The sequence below is a fragment of the Scyliorhinus torazame genome, chromosome 17 (genome assembly GCF_047496885.1).
Source record: "Scyliorhinus torazame isolate Kashiwa2021f chromosome 17, sScyTor2.1, whole genome shotgun sequence".
Taxonomy (NCBI): Eukaryota; Metazoa; Chordata; class Chondrichthyes; order Carcharhiniformes; family Scyliorhinidae; genus Scyliorhinus; species Scyliorhinus torazame.
In genome coordinates this window covers 80,370,138-80,390,228 of record NC_092723.1, presented here as the reverse complement: position 1 = coordinate 80,390,228, position 20,091 = coordinate 80,370,138, and the positions used below count along the sequence as shown (strand labels likewise).

The 20,091-nt window shown below is 49.9% G+C and overlaps 1 protein-coding gene across 1 annotated transcript in view; it reads left to right on the top strand.

The window, feature by feature from the left end:
- The window catches only part of LOC140393972 (ankyrin repeat and BTB/POZ domain-containing protein 3-A-like), a 58,995-nt gene extending 39,451 nt beyond the window's left edge, over positions 1 to 19,544 (top strand). Inside the window, exons 11-18 of the mRNA XM_072480676.1 lie at positions 1,187 to 1,362; positions 3,591 to 3,696; positions 4,768 to 4,870; positions 6,679 to 6,769; positions 7,061 to 7,129; positions 8,218 to 8,331; positions 17,918 to 18,115; positions 18,366 to 19,544. Coding sequence (XP_072336777.1) covers positions 1,187 to 1,362; positions 3,591 to 3,696; positions 4,768 to 4,870; positions 6,679 to 6,769; positions 7,061 to 7,129; positions 8,218 to 8,331; positions 17,918 to 18,115; positions 18,366 to 18,404 — 896 coding nt within the window. The 3' untranslated portion in view covers positions 18,405 to 19,544. The remainder of the gene's footprint in view (positions 1 to 1,186; positions 1,363 to 3,590; positions 3,697 to 4,767; positions 4,871 to 6,678; positions 6,770 to 7,060; positions 7,130 to 8,217; positions 8,332 to 17,917; positions 18,116 to 18,365) is intronic.
- The last annotated feature ends 547 nt before the right edge of the window (positions 19,545 to 20,091 follow it).

Below are 20,091 nucleotides of genomic sequence, written 5' to 3'. Positions count from 1 at the left end.
CACTTTGCATTACGAGCCTGCAATACAGAGCTGTCAGCTACTTTCACCGTCTATACTGTTTGTACTGAAATCATGAATTTAGTGGGAGTTTTCTCTGTGTGTCGGAGGGCATGTTATTCATGTCTTGACGGAAGCATTCCTTCACAATATTTGCTGGTGAACTAAATTCAAGCCTTGCTGCTCTCCGATCTCCCGATGTTGAAAATCGCTATTCACCATGTGGAACACTGTTTGTAACTTGCCAGTGACCTCTGCTGGCCGTCACTGCTACTGCCAGTGTATTTGGAGAGAGTATGATCAAAGTTCTGACAGCCAATGAATGCTGTAATTTAGAAAATGTGACAGCCAATTTGCACTTTGTAAGGTGCCACGAACAGCAATATGATAATGACCAGCTGTCTAATGATGTTGGTTCGGGGATAAATATAAATATTAGGCAGGACATCAGGGATGACCTGGTGAATAATGCCATGGGATCTTTTATGTCCACCTGAGAGGGCAAACAGGATGTTGTTTTAATGTCTCACCTGATAGACAAGACAGCCGACAGTGCAGCACTGGGCTGCAGGAACGGCCTGGATTATACCATGAAATCTCCGGAATGGGACACCTGAAAGACCTACTATTGCCACAACTGGTACCAGAGTTAGTAGAATAAACCTCATCCCACCCTGCTCTTCTAGCTTTCCTTAGCTGGCATCAGGCTTCATCTGATTGCCTGTGCTCTGGGTGTCTACACATACATAGGTCAAATAGTCTTGTACCTCTGGTTTTATCCCCTTGCCTTTTCAGTTGGCAGGTTGGAGGGTGGTAGGTGAAGTGTTGGGTACTCTGATACACAGACGAGCCAACACGGTTGCGAATGGTACAACGCAGTTTTATTTCAATGAACATATTAAACTCTTGTATTCAGCACATGGTGAACCTCTGAGTGGCTGGCAATGAGGTCTGTGCCCTGAGCCCTCTCCTGCTCGAGTGCCCAGGAAGTGTCGTGCTCCCTGCTTTGTACTGTGTATGCTCTTGTCCGTGATTGGCTGTTGTGTTTTGTGTGTTGATTGGTCCGTTGATCTGTCCATCATTATGTGTGTATGTATGTGCTGTGATGTTCACCTGAATATCATGACAGTAGGTGGGGGGCAGTAATGTTAATTTTTTTACCATGACAATTTCTTCTTTACACACCAAGGTGTCCCATGGACTCTGTACTCGTGGCTGAAGTCCCTGGAAACCTCTCTGATCCAGCATCGATGGTCCATTGCTCTGAACCTGCTTAAGGAGTTTGATGCTGTGAAGGATGTGTACAGCCAAGACATGATCACCTGGGGACTGACACTCATGTTTGACATATTCCGTTTGAGCAAGGTACAACACTACAATCTTCTCCTCATACGACCCAGCATTATCCTCTCACAGTCCCTGTTATTACAGGTCCAAATCTCACAGTCCCTGTTAGTACAGGTCCCATCTTACGGTCTCTGCTATTACAGGTCCCAATCTCTCAGTCTCTGTTATTACAGGTCCAAGCCTAATAGCTTCTGCTATTACAGGCCCAACCTCTCAGCCTCTCCTATTACAGGTCTCAATCTCTCAGTTTCTACTTTTGCATGTCCCCATCGAACAATCTCTGCTATTACAGCTCCCAATCTCTCAGTCTCTGAAATTACAGGTCCCAACTCAGTCGCTGCTATCACAGATCCCAACTCTCAATCTCTGTTATTACAGGCCCCAGTTTAACAATCTGTTATTACAGGTCCCAATCTATCAATTTCTGTTATTACAGGTCCCAATCTCAGTTTCTGCTATTATAGGTCTTGATCTAATCATCACTGCTCTTACAGGTCTCGATTAGTCACTGTTACAGGCCCCAATCTCTCACTCTCTGTTTTACAGGTCCCAATTTCACAGTTTCTGCTATTGCAGGTTCCAATCTCTCAGTCTCTGCGATTACTGGTCTCAATCTCACAATTTCTGCTGTTACAGGTCCCAATCTCAGTTTCTGTTGTTACAGGTCCCAATCTCACAGTTTCTGCTATTACAGGTCCCAATCTTGCAATTTCTGCTTTACATGTTCTGATCTAACAATCTCTACTATTACATGTCTCAATCTTATAATCTCTGGTATTATAGGTCCCAATCTCTCCATCTCTGCTATTACAGGTCTCAATCTCACAGTTTCTGCTATTAAAGGTCCCGATCTAACAATCTCTACTATTACAGCTCCCAATCTCTCAATTTCTGCTATTACAGGTCTCATTTTAGCAGACCCAATTATAAAATATGAGGGGCGAAATTCTCCCCAAACGGCGCGATGTCCACCGACTGGCGCCCAAAACGGCGCCAATCAGACAGGCATCACGCCGCCCCAAAGGTGCGGAATGCTCTGCATCTTTGGGGGCCGAGCCCCGACATTGAGGGGCTAGGCCGGCGTCGGAGGGATTTGCGCCCCGCCAGCTGGCGGAAACGGCGTTTGTTGCCCCGCCAGCTGGCGCGGAAATGACATCTCCGGGCGGCGCATGCGCGGGAGCGTCAGCGGCCGCTGACAGTTTCCCACGCATGCGCAGTGGGGAGAGTCTCTTCTGCCTCCACCATGGTGGAGGCCGTTGCGGAGGCGGAAGGGAAAGAGTGCCCCCACGGCACAGGCCCGCCCGCGGATCGGTGGGCCCCGATCGCGGGCCAGGCCACCGTGGGGGCACCCCCCGGGTCAGATCGCCCCGCGCCCCCCCCCCCCCCCAGGACCCCGGAGCCCGCCCACGCCGCCTGGTCCCGCCGGTAAATAGCAACTCTAATTTACGCAATTTCTTGGCGGGACGTCGGCCCATTCGGGCCGGAGAATCGAGCGGGGGGGGGGGGGGGCCGCCAACCGGCGCGGCCCGATTCCCGCCCCGCCCAATCTCCGGTACCGGTGACTTCGGCAACCGGCGGGGGCGGGATTCACGGCGACCACCGGCCATTCTGCGACCCGCCCGAGATTCCTGACCTCACGTGGCAGTGTGATGGTGTAGATTTGACTGTCTCAATGTAAATGTCTAACAAACTGTCCCAATCTCAAACTGTGATATTATAAATCTCATTGTAACCAGCTCCTTGTGGGCCCATAAGATCATAAAAGATATGAGCAAGAGGAGGCTGTTCAGCCCTTCAAGTCTGTTTCATCATCCAGTAAGACCATGGCTGAACTGGTTGTGGTCTCAACTCCACTTTCCTGTTTGTCCCTCATTCCTGCCTGTCCCCCATAACCTTTGACTCCCTTGTCATTCAAAAATCTGTAACTCAGCCTTGAATAAATACAATGACCCACATGCCTCCACTGCTCTTTGGGGAATCGAATTCCACAGACTAACGCACTGCTCAAACCAAAATGGTTTAAACACATTACAGTAACAAAATCCAACAGGGGTATTTCTGTCTCTGTACATTTTTAACAGGGAGCTTGTTGTGTGATGGAGAATATGGGGTTTAAAAGTTCAACTGTTCTGAGCGAAATGAGTCTGCGATTTGTGGGAGTTGAGAGACCCTGCCAGGTATTGAACCAGCTGCACGTGCACCAGTCAATTGGCTTGACCTATGGTGTCTTTGTGTTCCATTTTCAGAACGATGCTGTTTTGCGACAGCTGGCAGCCATCTTTAGCTACTGCTATGGGCCCTACCCCATTCCTGCTATCCAGGAGAGCGACAAGAAGATCAAGGCTACAGTCGGTGAGCATTGCATGGTCCCCTCAGATGGAACTAGATGGTAGCCTGGCCTGCAGTAGTTAATATCAATGTTGCAATCCTTTCCCATTGCTGCTGTGCAATGGAGCCAGCTCATAGCTCCGGTACTTGAAAGTAAATGAGTCCAGTCTAGTATTGGGAGACTCTTTGTTATTTTATTAGAACAAAATATTCTGCCCACTGTTAAGGAATACATAGGGGTTGACACTGAGGACCAAAGGGTAACCTGAAGACTGTGTTAGAGGTTGGGTGGCGAATGCAGATGTGACCAGATTTGACATTTCACTTCTCGGAGGGCTGGAGCATTACTGTGTATATCATGGGAGTGATGCCAAGCTCCACAATGCATTACGGGCTGATTATTTCAAATATAAATGGTGTACTCGTGATGCAGGAGACTTTGTAATTTGCATCTTGGAGCCATTTTCTTGGGTATTCCACTTTCGAGGAAAGCTCTTTGTCTCAGACTGCCCTTTCCCTGGTGTACCACAGGTGGGCTGCCTTTTGCAGGTTCAGGCCAGTCCCCCGGGATATCACTAGGTAGGGTAGGTGCGTCAGTAATGGCTCAGTGAGGAGCACTGTCGCCTCCCTGAGCCAGTAGGTTCTGGGTTCCAGTCCCATTCCGGGACTCAAACACAAAAGTCATGGCTGAGACTCCAGTGGGGTACTGAGGGAGTGCGGCACTGTCAGAGATGGCATCTTTCAGACGAGAAATTTAAACAAAGCCCTGTCTACCCCCTCAGGTGGCTGTAAAAGATCCCATGGCATTGTTTCCAAAAAGAGGAGGGACATTATCCCCAGTGCTCTGCCCAATATTTATCCCACGGTTAGCATCACTAAACTGGTTATCTGGCCATAATCATATTGCTGTTTGAGGAGATTGCTGTGTATAAATTGGTTGCTACATCTCCTATGTTACAATAGTGACTTCACTCAACTGGCTGATTATCAAAGGCGCTATAGAAATGTCTTTTAGGTCAGGGTCACTCCAATGGGGTGAAGTGAGGTGAGGACGGATGGTTGTTGGTTTAACTGCCTGACGGTTCCTTCCTGCAGAGCCCATCCGACTGAATAACCGGGAACAGTCAGACATCATATTTCTAGTGGAGGGCAAGCCATTCTACGGTCATCGGGCACAACTGTCAGCTGCTTCACCCCGGTAAGACCCTGTGCTTCACCAAACTCTGAACCAATCTTGCTTATACATTCCCAGAATATTGCAGAATGCAGAGGCAGTGCAATTCTATTGGTTCATTCCGAATGACACTGTATTAATTAAAGTTAGGATAATTGGGAATTGATCTGTGATCCTTTGCAGCAACTGCAGGGTCAAAGTGTCCACTGAATCATTGTCAGAAGCTGCTGTCTGTACATTCTCAGTACAATCAGTAACCTGTATCTGTGAGTGTATAGAGCTGCTGTCTGTACATTCTCAGTACAATCAGTAACCTGTATCTGTGAGTGTATAGAGCTGCTGTCTGTACATTCTCAGTACAATCAGTAACCTGTATCTGTGAGTGTATAGAGCTGCTGTCTGTATATTATCAGTACAATCCGTAACCTGTATCTCCTGTTATGCAGAAGCTGCTGTCTGTATATTCTCAGTATAATCAGCAACCTGTATCACTGATTGTACAGAAGCTGCTGTCTGTATATTCTCAATACGACCAGTAACCATATCTCCAATTGTACAGAAGCTGCTATCTCTACATTCACAGGACAATCAATAACCTGTATCTCCAATTGTACAGAAGCTGCTGTCTGTATATTCTCAGTATAATCAGCAACCTGTATCACTGATTGTGCAGAAGCTGCTATCTCTACATTCTCAGTACAATCAAGAACCTGTATCTGCGAGTGTACAGAAGCTGCTGTCTGTACATTCTCAGTATGATCGGTAACCTGTATCTCCGATTGTATAGATGCTGCTGTCTGTATATTCTCAGTATGATCAGTAACCTATATCTCCGATTGTACAGAAGCTGCTGTCTGTACATTCTCAGTATTTGTGAGTGAGGTTTCTAATTCCTGCATTCTGTCCAGTTTGCATTGGCTAAAGGCTATTTCAAAATGCAACATTCAAACAGCAACATTTTAAAGAGTATTATAATCTTGGATCAGACCCCAGCAATGGTGAGCATAGTGGACGGAAACCCTAATATTTAATTTAATTTTGTCAGACTGTGAGAAAAGGATACCTCGCTCAAGGAGCGATTTCACACAAAATGGGGATTATGGTATATTCAAATATTAAACTTTATTACTAACACATTATTAAAATATCTTTAACAGCTTACAATGACCCTCTTAAACAATGCTAATCAATACAGTGAATACAATGCCCTTAACTGTTAACTTTACTTCCACTCAAACAACAAACCCATCTCGGATCCCAATCCACATTTAAATCCAGTTAGCACTCTGGAATACTTGCTGCAAAGAGATGTCTTTTGAGACTCATTGAGAAGATAAATGTGAACCCTGTCAGAATAATGCAGAATCTCTGGCTGTATTTCTTTGGAAACGTCTCCGCTCCCCTTCCAGCCAAAAACAAACTCTTCAAACCTCCAACACCTGACTGCTCCAACCCTGGCTACTCCCATTAGATATACCATCTCACTAAAGTGAACTCAATGTCTCTAATTAACTACTTCACTGGGAACTGTCTTAATATAAACAAAACTCAATTAGACCAAACTTTTATGATGATTTAATTTCACCCTCTGACTCCAAAAAGCCTAGCTGTTTTTCAAATCAGGATTTAAAAAAACATGACTGCAGCAATTATACACACTAACCCAGGCGTTTAACCCATACTGCACCCAATGCATACAATATAATATCTAAAATTTGTACATTCGTCACAAGAGGATACTGCATTTTTATTGCAGTGTTAAATACCTGCCCCATCAATGCAGGGTCCTTTCTCAAGTTATTACTTAGTTGGATATTTTTCTCTCTCTTTAGGTTCAAAAAACTCATTGCATTCTGCCCTGCTGCTGATGTTGAGACATGCAGTCCCATTCAGATCAACGATATCAAGTACAGCACATTCCAGGTAGCAGCGAATAAACAAGTTCTTATTCTAAGCTCGCATATTCCGGTCAATATTTATCCCGCAATGGACGTCATCAAAAGTGTATTAAGTGGTAGTTCATCCCATTGCTGGTTTTGTGGGACTTTGTGAAATTTGTCAACAAGACAGTTTAAAAGCTCTTTATTGACAGTAAAGCACATGATGACACCCTGAATGTATTGAAAGCATGATAGAAATAGATATTTTCCATTTGTAGAGAGTTTTTCAGATCTGCAGCTCGATTCTCTGATTCTGATTTTGTTTTCCTGGCAGTGCCTTGTTCAGTATATTTATGATGGAGGGACAGAGCGACTTGACATCAGTAAAAGCCAAGCACTGGAGGTAAGCTCTCTATTCCTATGTGACTGCTGTCTTTAATCCAGTCTCTCTATCCCTATGTGACTGCTGTCTCCATGCCAGTGTCTCTATCCCTATGTGACTGTTGTCTCTAATCCACTCTATCTATTCCTATCTGACTGTTGTCTCTATTTCAGTCTCTCTATCCCTATGTGACTGTTGTCTCCAATCCAGTCTATCTATTCCTACCTGACTTGTCTCTATTTCAGACTCTTTATCCCTACTGACTGTTGTCTTTATTCCAATCTCTCTATCTCTATCTGACTGTGGTCTCTATTTCAGACTCTCTATTCCTATCTGACTGTTGTCTCTATTTCAGTCTCTCTATCCCTATGTGACTGTTGTCTCTATTTCAGTCTCTCTATCCCTATCTGACTGTGGTCTCTAGTTCAGACTCTCTATCCCTATCTGACTGTGGTCTCTATTTCAGATGCTCTGTCCCTATCTGACTGTGGTCTCTATTTCAGTCTCTCTATCCCTATCTGACTGTGGTCTCTATTTAAGTCTCTCTATCCCTATCTGACTGTGGTCTCTATTTCAGTCCCTCTATCCCTATCTGACTGTGGTCTCTATTTCAATCTCTCTATCCCAATCTGACTGTGGTCTCTATTCCAGTCTCTCTATCCCTATCTGACTGTGGTCTCTATTTCAGACTCTCAATCCCTATCTGATTGTGGTCTCTATTTCAGTCTCTCTATCCCTATCTGACTGTGGTCTCTATTCCACAGTCTCTCTATTCCTCTGTGATTGCTGTCTCCACATCTGTCCTTGTTTTATTACTCTTCCTTGCTACAGACTTGAAGAAGTTAACATTAGAACTTAAATATGTGGCATAAGAGCAATGTTAGCATTCGGTGTGCGTCTGTCTGGAAGGGGATTAAATGGCATCAGGGGGAGACTCCCTATCAGGGTATACAATCCAAAATTTCTGTTGAATGTCGCAAAATATTATATTACTTGTCCAAGACCAGGAGAAAACAGAGTGGCAGAGTGTTTTTGATGGTACGGAGAGATTTGATTCATTCTCAGACACTAACAATTTTCCTGGGTACTTACGGCTCTGTCTATTCCAGGTTCTCTCAGCTTCAAGCGTCTTCAAACTAAACCTTCTGACACGTCACTGTGAGACCATCTGTGCCAGAAACTTGACACTCGCTGACAGCATACATACATACCAACATGCCAAGGTGAGGCGAGGTCAGCCACGTTGTTGGAGTTTGCCTTGGTTTTCGTTCAATACTGCACACAGTGTTCGGAGTTAGCACTGAGTGTAGCATTCTGGGATAAATTTTGATATAATTGGGGTGAAAATTGATTGAGATCTATGACGTGAACAATCAGCTCCCTGGATCAGATATTCAAGGCTGACTCTCCCATGTGGTGGCAAGGAGGTGTGCTCTGGCAGACCTATTTTAGTGGCCAAGGAGGAATCTGGGAAGAAGAGTGGTTTAATACCATGTGACGATTGGAGGATTTTAGGAATTTGGATTATAAATGTTGTGGGCAATTTAAGAGTTCAAAGCCTGTAGAGACTTTTTTTTAAATCTTGAAGAGATGAGGTCGGTGATGGGAGGAGATAAGAGGGCTCAGGGCCATTTTGTAAGAGGCTGTGAAGCGAGAAAGGGGCTGGAGAAAGGTTTTTGGAAATGAGGTTGTGGTAGTCACCACTGTTTGTATAATACGTATATGAGAGGTAATACGGTAAGGCTCCTGTACTACAGGTACGGGGGTAGATCCCTGCCTGCTGGCTCCACCCAGAAGGCGGAGTATAAATGTGTGTGCTCACCGAGCTGCAGCCATTTTGGCAGCAGCTGTAGGAGGCAACACATCTCTGCTTAATAAAGCCTCGATTACTCTCGACTCTCGTCTCGTCGTAAATGATAGTGCATCAATTTATTAAGCAGAGATTTTACAGCGATGGACCTACGCATCAAGCCAGATCGCCAGCAGTTGCACCCTCAAGCAGACAACGCCCCTTCGGCCACTGGCTAGCTTGCTTTGAAACCTACATCGGAGCAGCGACAGAACAACTCTCAGAAGCACAGAAACTCCAGATCCTGTACACACAGTTGAGCTCCGATATATTTCCCCTTATCCGGGATGCGCCCAACTACACTGAGGCCATGGCGCTTCTGAAAGAGAACTACATCTGGCCGATCGACAAACTCTACGCCAGGCAACAACGCCCCAGTGAGTCATTGGACGATTTCTGGCGTGCCCTGCACGCTCTGGCGAGGAACTGCGATTGCCAGGCAGTTTCGGCCGTTGAACATACTGAACTCCTAATCAGGGGCGCTTTCATTACGGGCAGAAGGTCGGCGTACATCCGCCAGCGCCTCTTAGAAGGGGGTATGCTCGACTTCGCGGCGACCAAGAAACCCGCGACCTCACTAACGGTAGTCTCCCGTAATGTACAAGCGTACGCCCCCGACCACACGGCGCCCCCTCCTGGACATCCTGGACCCCACTAGCGGCCGCCCCCAGCCAACGCCGCGCGACAGCCAGCAAACCCCGGGGGGGCCCAAATACTATTTCTGCGGGCAGACGAAGCACCCCCGGCAGCGCTGCCCGGCGCGGAGTGCAATCTGCAAGACCTGCGGGAAGAAGGGGCATTTCGCTGCGGTGTGCCAGGCCCAGTCGATCGCCGCTGTATCCAGGCCCATTGTTCCTGCACCCCCACGTGCGGCCCGTGGACGCCTCCATCTTCCTCTCAGCAGAACACGTGCGGCCCGTGGGCGCCGCCATCTTCCCCCCCCACCAGACCTCGTGCGGCCCGTGGGCGCCACCATCTTCCCCCCCCATCATACCTTGTGTGGCCCGTGGCCGCCATCTTCGGCGCCATTTTGGACGATGCCCCAGGGCCCCTGCTCGTCGGGCACCTCATCTGGCCGCTCATCGTCTGCAACCGCCGCCGACCAACCCGGGGCCTACCAACACCAGCCGCAGCTCACCTCCATCACGCTCGACCAGTCCCGGCCCCACAACCTCGCAACCGTGACAACGACGCAGAAAGTCGATGGCCACAAGACATCTTGCCTTCTCGACTCCAGGAGCACGGAAAGCTTCATCCACCCCGCTACGGTAAGGCGCTGCTCCCTTGCGGTACACTCCGTTACCCAAAGAATCTCCCTGGCCTCCGGATCCCACTCCATGGCGATCCGGGGGTACTGCATCGCCACCCTTACCGTCCAGGGCGAAGAGTTCAGCAACATCCGGCTCTACGTCCTCCCCAACCTCTGCACTGCCTTGCTAATCGGCCTGGACTTCCAGTGCAACCTCCAAAGTCTAACTCTTAAATTCGGTGGACCTCTACAACCCCTCACCATATACGGCCTCACGACCCTTAAGGCCGACCCACCCTCCCTGATTGCAAACCTCACCCCGGATTGCAAGTCCGTCGCCACCAGGAGAAGATGGTACAGTGCCCAGGACAGGACCTTCATCAGGTCGGAGGTCCAGTGGCTACTGCGGGAAGGCATAATTGAGGCCAGCAACAGCCCCTGGAGAGCCCAAGTGGTAGTTGTAAAGACTGGGGAGAAACACAGGATGGTCATTGACTACAGTCAGACTATCAATCGGTACACGCAGCTCGACGCGTACCCCCTCCCACGCATATCTGATATGGTCAATCAGATTGCACAGTACCGGGTCTTCTCGACAGTGGACCTGAAATCTGCCTACTACCAGCTCCCCATCCGAAAGGCGGACCGCCCATACACTGCGTTTGAAGCGGACGGCCGCCTTTACCACTTCCTTAGGGTTCCCTTCGACGTCACTAATGGGGCTTTGGTCTTCCAACGTGAGATGGACCGAATGGTTGACCGATACGGACTGCGGGCCACGTTCCCGTACCTCGATAACGTCACCATCTGCGGCCACGACCAGCAGGACCACGACGCTAACCTTCTCAAATTTCTCCACACCGCCAAACTCCTGAACCTCACGTATAACAAGGAGAAGCGCGTGTTCAGCACCAAGCACTTAGCCATCCTTGGCTATGTGGTGCAAAATGGAGTTCTATGGCCCGACCCCGATCGCATGCGCCCCCTCACGGAACTCCCCCTCCCCACTGCCCCAAGGCTCTCAAACGATGCCTGGGGTTCTTCTCATACTACGCCCAGTGGGTCCCTAACGATGCGGACAAGGCCCGCCCACTCACCCACTCCACAGTTTTCCCCCTCAAGGCCGACATCGCCAAGGCCGCGAAGCACGCTGTCGACGAGACCCTCCCCTTTCAAGTCGATAGCCTCCATGCCTTTGAAATTCGGCACTCCTCTGTCGAAAAAGAGGCCCAAGCCATCGTTGAAGCTGTGCGGCACTGGAGGCATTACCTGGCCGGCAGGAGATTCACTCTCCTCACTGACCAATGGTCGGAAGCCTTCATGTTCAATAATACGCAGCGGGGCAAGATCAAAAATGATAAAATCTTGAGGTGGAGGATCGAGCTCTCCACCTACAATTATGAGATTTTGTATCGCCCCGGTAAGCTCAATGAGCCCCCTGATGCCCTATCCCGAGGTACATGTGCCAGCGCACAGGTGGACCGACTACGGGCCCTACATGATGGTCTCTGTCACCCAGGGGTCACCCGGTTCTTTCACTTCATAAAGGCCTGCAACCTACCCTACTCCATTGCGGAAGTCAGGACCGTAACCAGAGACTGCCAGGTCTGCGCGGAGTGCAAACAGCACTTCTACTGGCCAGATCGAGCGCACCTGGTGAAGGCCTCCCGTCCCTTTCAATGCCTCAGCATGGATTTCAAAGGGCCCCTCCCCTCCTCCGATCGAAACACGTACTTCCTGAACGTATTCGATGAATACTCGAGATTCCCCTTCGCCATCCCATGCCCCGATATGACGTCTGCCACAGTCATAAAAGCCCTCAATAGCATCTTCACTCTGTTCAGTTTCCCCGCTTATGTCCACAGCGACCGGGGATCCTCCCTTTTGAGTGATGAGCTGCGTCGGTTCCTGCTCAGCAAGGGCATTGCCTCGAGCAGGACGACCAGCTATCCACGCGGCGCCAACTTCCCGGTGGGTCTGTGGAAGATATCTGGCGTGCCCTGCTCGCCCTAGTGAGAGACTGTGACTGCCAGGCCGTTTCGGCCACTGAACACTCGAACCTGCTGATGAGAGACGCGTTCGTTACGGGCATAGAGTCTGACTACATCTGCCAGCGCCTCTTAGAAAGGGCCACTCTTGACCTCGCGGCGACCAAAAAAACTAGCGCTCTCGCTTACGGTCGCATCACGCAACGTTCAGGCCTATGCCCCCGATCGCGCGGCCCACCCCCCCTGTGCATCGTGGACCCCGTCGATGGCCACCCCATCATGGACCCCATCAGCGACAGCCCCCAGCCAACCCCAAGCCTGCGCCGCGCGGCAGCCAACCAACCCCGGGGGACTCAAATGCTACTTCTGTGGACAGTCAAAACACCCCCGGCAGCGCTGCCCGGCGTGGAGCGCCCTCTGCAAGGCCCGTGGCAAGAAGGGACATTTTGCTGCAGTGTGCCAGGCCCACTCAATCGCCGTTATTGTCCCGGCACCCCCCACGTGCGGCCAGTGGGCGCCGCCATCTTCCACTCCTCGGGCCACGTGCGGCCCGTGGGCGCCGCCATCTTGCTCTACTCCCAACAAGTGCGGCCCGTGGGTGCCGCCATCTTGCCTGCCTCAGAACCAATGGGTGCCGCCATCTTGCCTCCCCCAGGACACATGTGGCCCGTGGGCGCCGCCATCTTACACGCCTCAGGACCCCTGCCCGCCGGGCACCTCATCAGGCCGCTCATCACCTGAAACCACCGATGACCAGCCGCGTCTCGCCTCGGTCACGATTGACCAGTCTCGACCGCACAACCTCGCGGCCGCTTCGACAAAGGTGAAGGTCGACGATCACGAGATCTCCTGCCTTCTCGACTCCGGGAGCACAGAGAGCTTCATCCACCCCGATACGGTAAGGCGCTGCTCCCTCACGGTACACCCCGCAAACCAGAGAATCTCCCTGGCCTCCGGATCCCAATCCGTGGCGATCCGGGGGTACTGCATCGCCACCCTCACCGTCCAGGGCGTGGAGTTCTGTGACTTCCGCCTCTACGTCCTCCCCAACCTCTGTGCTGCCTTGCTACTCAGCCTGGACTTCCAGTGCAACCTCCAGAGCCTAACCCTGAAATTCGGCGGGCCCTTACCACCCCTTACCATTTGCAGCCTCGCGACCCTTAAGGTCGACCCACCTTCCCTTTTTGAAAACCTAACCCCGGATTGCAAACCCGTTGCCACCAGGAGCAGATGGTACAGCGCCAAGGCCAGGACCTTCATCAGGTCTGAGGTCTAGCAGCTGCTGCGGGAAGGTATCATCGAGGCCAGCAACAGCCCCCGGAGAGCCCAAGTGGTAGTGGTGAAAACAGGGGAGAAAAACAGGATGGTCGTTGACTACAGTCAGACCATCAACCGGTACACGCTCAACGCGTACCCCCTCCCACGCATATCTGATATGATCAATCAGATTGCACAATACCGGGTCGTCTGGACAGTGGACCTGAAATCTGCCTACCACCAGCTCCCCATCCGGAAGGCGGACCGCCCATACACTGCGTTTGAAGCAGATGGCCGCATTTACCACTTTCTTCGGGTTCCCTTCGGCGTCGCCAATGGGGTCTCGGTCTTCCAACGGGAGATGGACCGAATGGTTGACCGATACGGACTGCGGGCCACCTTCCCGTACCTGGACAACGTCACCATCTGCGGCAACGACCAGCAGGACCACGACGCTAACCTTTCCAAATTTCTCCACACCGCCACTCTCCTCAACCTCACGTATAACAAGGAGAAGTGCGTGTTCAGCACAAACCGATTAGCCATCCTCGGCTATGTGGTCGAGAACGGACTTCTGGGGCCCGACCCCGATCGCATGCACCCCCTCATGGAACTCCCCCCTCCCCCACTGTCCCAAGGCCCTCAAACGATGCCTGGGGTTCTTTTCGTATTACGCCCAGTGGGTCCCAAACTATGCGGACAAGGCCCGCCCACTCATTCAATCCACCGTTTTCCCACTGACGGCCGAGGCTCACCAGGCCTTCGACCGTATCAAGGCCGACATCGCCAAGGCCGCGATGCACGCGGTCGACGAGACGCTGTCCTTCCAAGTCGAGAGCGATGCATCAAACGTCGCTCTGGCCGCCACCCTCAACCAGGCAGGCAGGCCCATGGCATTCTTTTCCCGCACCCTCCATACCTCCGAAATTCGGCACTCCTCCGTTGAAAAGGAGGCCCAAGCCATCATTGAAGCTGTGTGGCATTGGAGGCATTATCTGGCCGGCACGAGATTCACTCTCCTCACTAACCAACGGTCGGTTGCCTTCATGTTTGATAACACACAGCGGGGCAAGATCAAAAACGATATCTTGAGGTGGAGGATCGAGCTCTCCACCTACAACTACGAGATTTTGTATCGCCCCGGTAAGCTCAACGAGCCCCCCGATACCCTATCCCGAGGTACAGGTGCCAGCGCACAAATGGACCAACTCCAGACAATCTCTTGTCACCCAGGAGTCACCCGTTTGTACCATTTCATTAAGGCCCGCAATCTGCCCTACTCCATCGAGGAAGTCAGGGCTGTCACCAGTGACTGCCAGGTCTGCGCGGAGTGTAAACCGCACTTCTACCGGCCAGATCGTGCGCGCCTGGTGAAGACCTCCCGCCCCTTTGAACGCCTCAGCGTGGACTTCAAAGGGCCCTTCCCCTCCACCGACCGCAACACGTACTTCCTCAGTGTGGTCAACGAATATTCCCGATTCCCCTTTGCCGTCCCATGCCCTGATATGACATCTGCCACCGTCATCAAATTCCTCAACACCATCTTCGCTCTGTTCGGTTTCCCTGCCTACGTCCACAGTGACCGGGGATCCTCATTTATGAGCAATGAGCTACGCCAGTTCCTGCTCAACAGGGGCATTGCCTCGAGCAGGACGACCAGCTACAACTCCCTGGGTAACGGGCAGGTGGAGCGGGAGAATGGGACGGTCTGGAGGGCTGTCCAACTGACCCTATGGTCCAGAAATCTCCCGGCCTCCCGCTGGCAGGAGGTCCTCCCTGACGCACTTCACTCCATTCGGTCGCTTCTGTGCACTGCGACTAACGAAACCCCCATGAACATCTCTTTGCCTTCCCCAGGAAGTCCACCTCCAGGGTTTCGCTCCCAACATGGCTGGCAGCTCCAGGACCCGTCCTCCTCCGCAGACACGTGCGACTCCACAAGGCGGACCCGTTGGTTGATGGAGTACAGCCACTCCACGCCAACCCGCAGTACGCTTACGTAGCGTACCCCGACGGCCGCCAAGACACAGTCTCCCTCAGGGACCTGGCACCAGCTGGTTCCACACAGCCCCCGCCTCTTCCACCCCCCTGCCCAGGCGCCACCCTCCCTTCCCCCACCGCAGCCCCGCTCCAGGACAATCCGTCCTCCCCTTGCTCCCACCCGGGGATGAAGAGGATTTCGCCACGCTCCCGGAGTCACCGAAGACCAAGCTGCCGCCGGAGTCACCACCAGCACTACGGCGCTCTCATCGACAGATCAAGGCACCGGACCGCCTGAATTTGTAATATTCTCTGCGATTTTTAAATGCAACTTGTCTGTATATAGTTCTCCACCACCCCTGCTGGACTCATTTTCAACAGGGGGTGAATGTGGTAGTTACCACTAATGTGTTATACTGTATATATGGGTTTTACGGTAAGGCCCCTGTACTACAGGTACGGGGGTAGATCCCTGCCTGCTGGCTCCGCCCAGTAGGCGGAGTATAAATGTGTGCTCTCCGAACAGCAGCCATTTCGTCAGCTGCTGTAGGAGGCCAACATCTCTGTGTAATAAAGCCTTGATTACATTCTACTCTTGTCTCGTCGTAATTGATAGCACATCAATTAGTTTTTGGAAATGCTCACATACCATGTAAATAGTTTTCCACCACCCCCGCTGGACTCTTTTGTAACAGGGGTGAATGTAGTAGTCACCACTGTTTGTATAATACGTACATGAGAGGTAATACGGTAAGGCTCTTGTACTACAGGTACGGGAGTAGATCCCTGCCTGCTGGCTCCGCCCAGTAGGTGGAGTATAAATGTGTGTGCTCACCGAGCTGCAGCCATTTCGGCAGCAGCTGCAGAAGGCAACACATCTCTGATAAATAAAGCCTCGATTACTCCCTACTCTCGCCTCGTCATAATTGATAGTGCATCAGAGGACTATAATATAATCTTTATTGTCACAAGTAGGCTTACATTAACACTGCAATGACGTTACTGTGAAAATCCCATAGTCACCACACTCCCGTGTCTGTTCGGGTACACAAGAGGGAGAGTTCAGCATGTCCAAATTACCTAACAGCACATCTTTCGGGACTTATGGGAGGAAAGCGGAGTATCCGGAGGAAACCCACGCAGACACAGGGGGCGAATGTGCAGTCTCCACACAGACAGTGACCCAAGCCTGGAATCGAACCTGGGACCCTGGAGCTGTGAAGCAACAGTGCTAATCACTGTGCTACCATGCAGGTCTGATCTCTGATCTGGCAACTCTTGTTTTTCTTGAGAGAACTAGTAAAGGCAGAGAGGCAGTGAGTTTGGGGAAGCTTTTAGAAAAGAGAAGCTGAGTTCCCATCTGCCTGACTCTGGGTCCACAATTCTTTTCCAAATAAGATAGGTTACAAAGTGATACTATTTTAAAAATAGTGCAGCCTTGTCTGGAGACAAAGGAAAGACTGGTTCAGCTACTGTTGGGGTCTGGTCAGGAATCTTAATAAAATGAAATATTTGCGAGTAACAATCCCAAGCGGGACTATTCTGCAGGATGGCTCCAATCCGGGCCAGCTTTTAAGGAACTGAGTTACTTATCCCGTAGATGGGCCTTCACCCCTCAGTGGGGGAGCTCGTGCTCATTGAGGCTCATTGGGAGGTTAATTTGATCGTCCCCATGGGTAGCGTGGGGGCTGTAACATATCCCCCCCCCCCCCTGAAATCCGTAAATCCCTCTGACGAAGGTGTGGAGCAGGGGGACATCTATACCTCTTCACCCGTAGCTGCACTTCCAGTGACTGTCTGGCTGGGCCAGGGGGGTGTATAGCATGTTGGCAAATAGTTTCTCCAATGACCGTCTGGGTGTACCACTGGTGACTGATCCCTGGCCAGGTTGCCGTCAGATGCCTCGGTCACCTGGATCTCCATCTCGGTGTTAGAGGAGCGGGGGAGGGAACACAGAGCCCAGTAGTGCTGGGAAATTACTATGTTAGTTCACTAACCAAGATGGATTAGGGAATGAATCTCATCAAGCATGAATATTGGGAATATTAATCCCAATAACACAGGTAGATTTAGATCAGGTTATGGAGCATTTCTCTACATGTGACTACGACCAAAAATGCACCTCCTCTGGACCAACATCATGCCTTTCTGCCTTTAACTGACTTCTCGCACTAAAGAGTTTTGATGGAATAAATAGGGAGGAATTCTTCTTTGTCGCAGGAGTGTCAGTAACCGGAGGACACAGAACGACAATCAGTATAATTGTTTTTATGCGGGGAGTCATCCCCATCTGTAACGCACTGCATAAGAAGCAGTTTCAGCAACTTATTTCAAAAGGGAAATGGGTAAATAGTTGAAAAGGGAAACAATTTGAGATGATGGGGAAAGAACGGGGTAGCAAGACAAATCCGATACGCTGAACTGGCAGAATGACCCTCTAGGCTGTATGATTCTTTCTTCTAAAGATCTCCTCTTATTCTGTGCAGGTTCTCAAGGCCAATGAGCTGGTCTCTTACTGCAATGGGTACTTCCTCAAGAATATGCTGCCTTTACTGGAGCAGGACTCCTTCCAACAGATGGTGCAGAGCCAGACAGAGAACTATCAGGACCTTCTGACAGACCTGCAGCAAGCACTAGCCTCCAGGATGCAGGCTGTACACAGGCCTGTTGCCAAGGAAACAACGGTGTGATTTTAAACCAGAATGCAAGCTCAACCTTTAGATAATGGACATTGCACTTTTTCTAAATTAACAGAGATCTCAGTTAGCTTCTGCGTAACCGAGTGCTGTGATTGAGATTTCAGTGTATTTGAAAAGCTGAATCCGAGTAAATAAGCAACACACTTTAATAAGCTAAAGTATGAGTGCCATGTACTGCAACAAAGGAACCTGTGATTGCTTCCTCTGATCTCTCTCTCTCTCTCTCTCTGTCTAGATCATAAACTATCTAGACCTCTTTCTAGCCAACAGATGAGGAACTAATTTGTTAACACTTAACTCCGCCGCCCCTCTGACGCGGAGATGGCAATCCAGCCCTCAAGGAGACTGAAGGGAGTCTAGAGCCTGGAACAAGGAATTCTGAATGTCTTGTACCATTACATCATCTTTCTGGTCCCCATGGTACTACCTCATTTCTGAGGGTCATTGTATCATTATTACAAAATACGGGTCCAATGTCTTTACCTCTTTTGCAAGCCCAATCCCATTGCTCATGCATCCTACTCCTGTGCCATCTCTCCTCTTGACCTCCTTCCCAAGATTATTTTGATCTACACGAGGTCTGTATCTCAGGTTGCACGTCTGCCATGGAGAGGGCTGCCTTCGTGACGCAGTGTCCCTGTGTTGTGTGGATGAGGTTTCTGACAGTAGAACACTTTTGGAGAACTGTCCCTCTTGTGCATCATGGCTGGAATATCTCCACCATTCAGAACGCATAATGAGCACCTTCTCCGAGTGGAATTAGAAATTCAGGTGCTTCAGACAACGGTGTCCTAAAAACACGTCAAAAATTCACAAGAAACAGTATTTTAGAAACATCTTAAAATTGAACTTACCGACAGTGGCCTGACTTTGAGGGCTGTTTGTGCTACCCTAATGGACACTTGGCCCGAATAAGTAAAACATGATACAAAGAAACGTACAGCACAGGAACAGGCCCTTCGCCCTCCAAGCCTGTGATGGTCCGAGTGAAGTGATATCGGCAACTGAACATAGGATTCAGCAAGGTTTTCCGAGATTCAGACGTACAACTGGCTCTCAATTATTACCCAGAAGTTTGTTTTATGGAACACCACAGGGTCTCTTAGCAAATTACTAATGAAAGAGAAAGCAGTATAACTATTTATTATTAATGTGCAATTCGGAGTATAAATTATCGTGTTCAAATGTTTCTTTTTGCTTAATTTAATTTTCGCTGGATTTTCGTGTTAAAATGTGTTTTTTTAATTAACCTGGAGAAGACTGTTAAATTATAAAAAGTGGTCGAAAACTATATTTTCATCAGGAATGAAAATGATATGAAGGATTTCAATACCGTGATCGAGTTTGCAATGTTGAATGCATTGACACCTGTCACACTTGTGTACCTTTTATAATTAAATACAACTTAATTCCATCCTGGCTGTGTGGTTTTGTATTTTTCATGGGCTTGGGGTGGGGGATGTTTGAATTCTTGGTATCTTTAGTCACAGGTGCCAAGTGGGCAATTCACCTGAGTGTCTCCAGTGGCATGGGGGACAGTGTCCTGGAAATTTGGTTCAATTTGGCTATGGGCCCTGACACTATGCCAACTGCAGTGCTGAAGACTAGTCTGCCAGGGCTGGTCATTCCCTTTGCCAATCCGAATGCCACCAGAGGTTTGAGTTGCTTGCCTTTAACATCAAGGCCGCTTTCAACCGAGTATTGCACCAATTCCATGGCATCACTGTCACCAAATTCCCTTACCGTGAACATCCACAGGTTAGAAGTTGAAATGGATCACTCACATCAACACTGGCTACAAGAGTAGGGGCTAGTCACTTTGTAATGAATCTTCTAACCCTTCAAAAAAGCCTTTCCTACATCTACAAGGATCTTGCCCAGGGTGTGATGGAATACTCACCACATGCCTCTTAATGACTCAACAATATCCAGGACAGACTCGATAACTTATCAGTCCATCT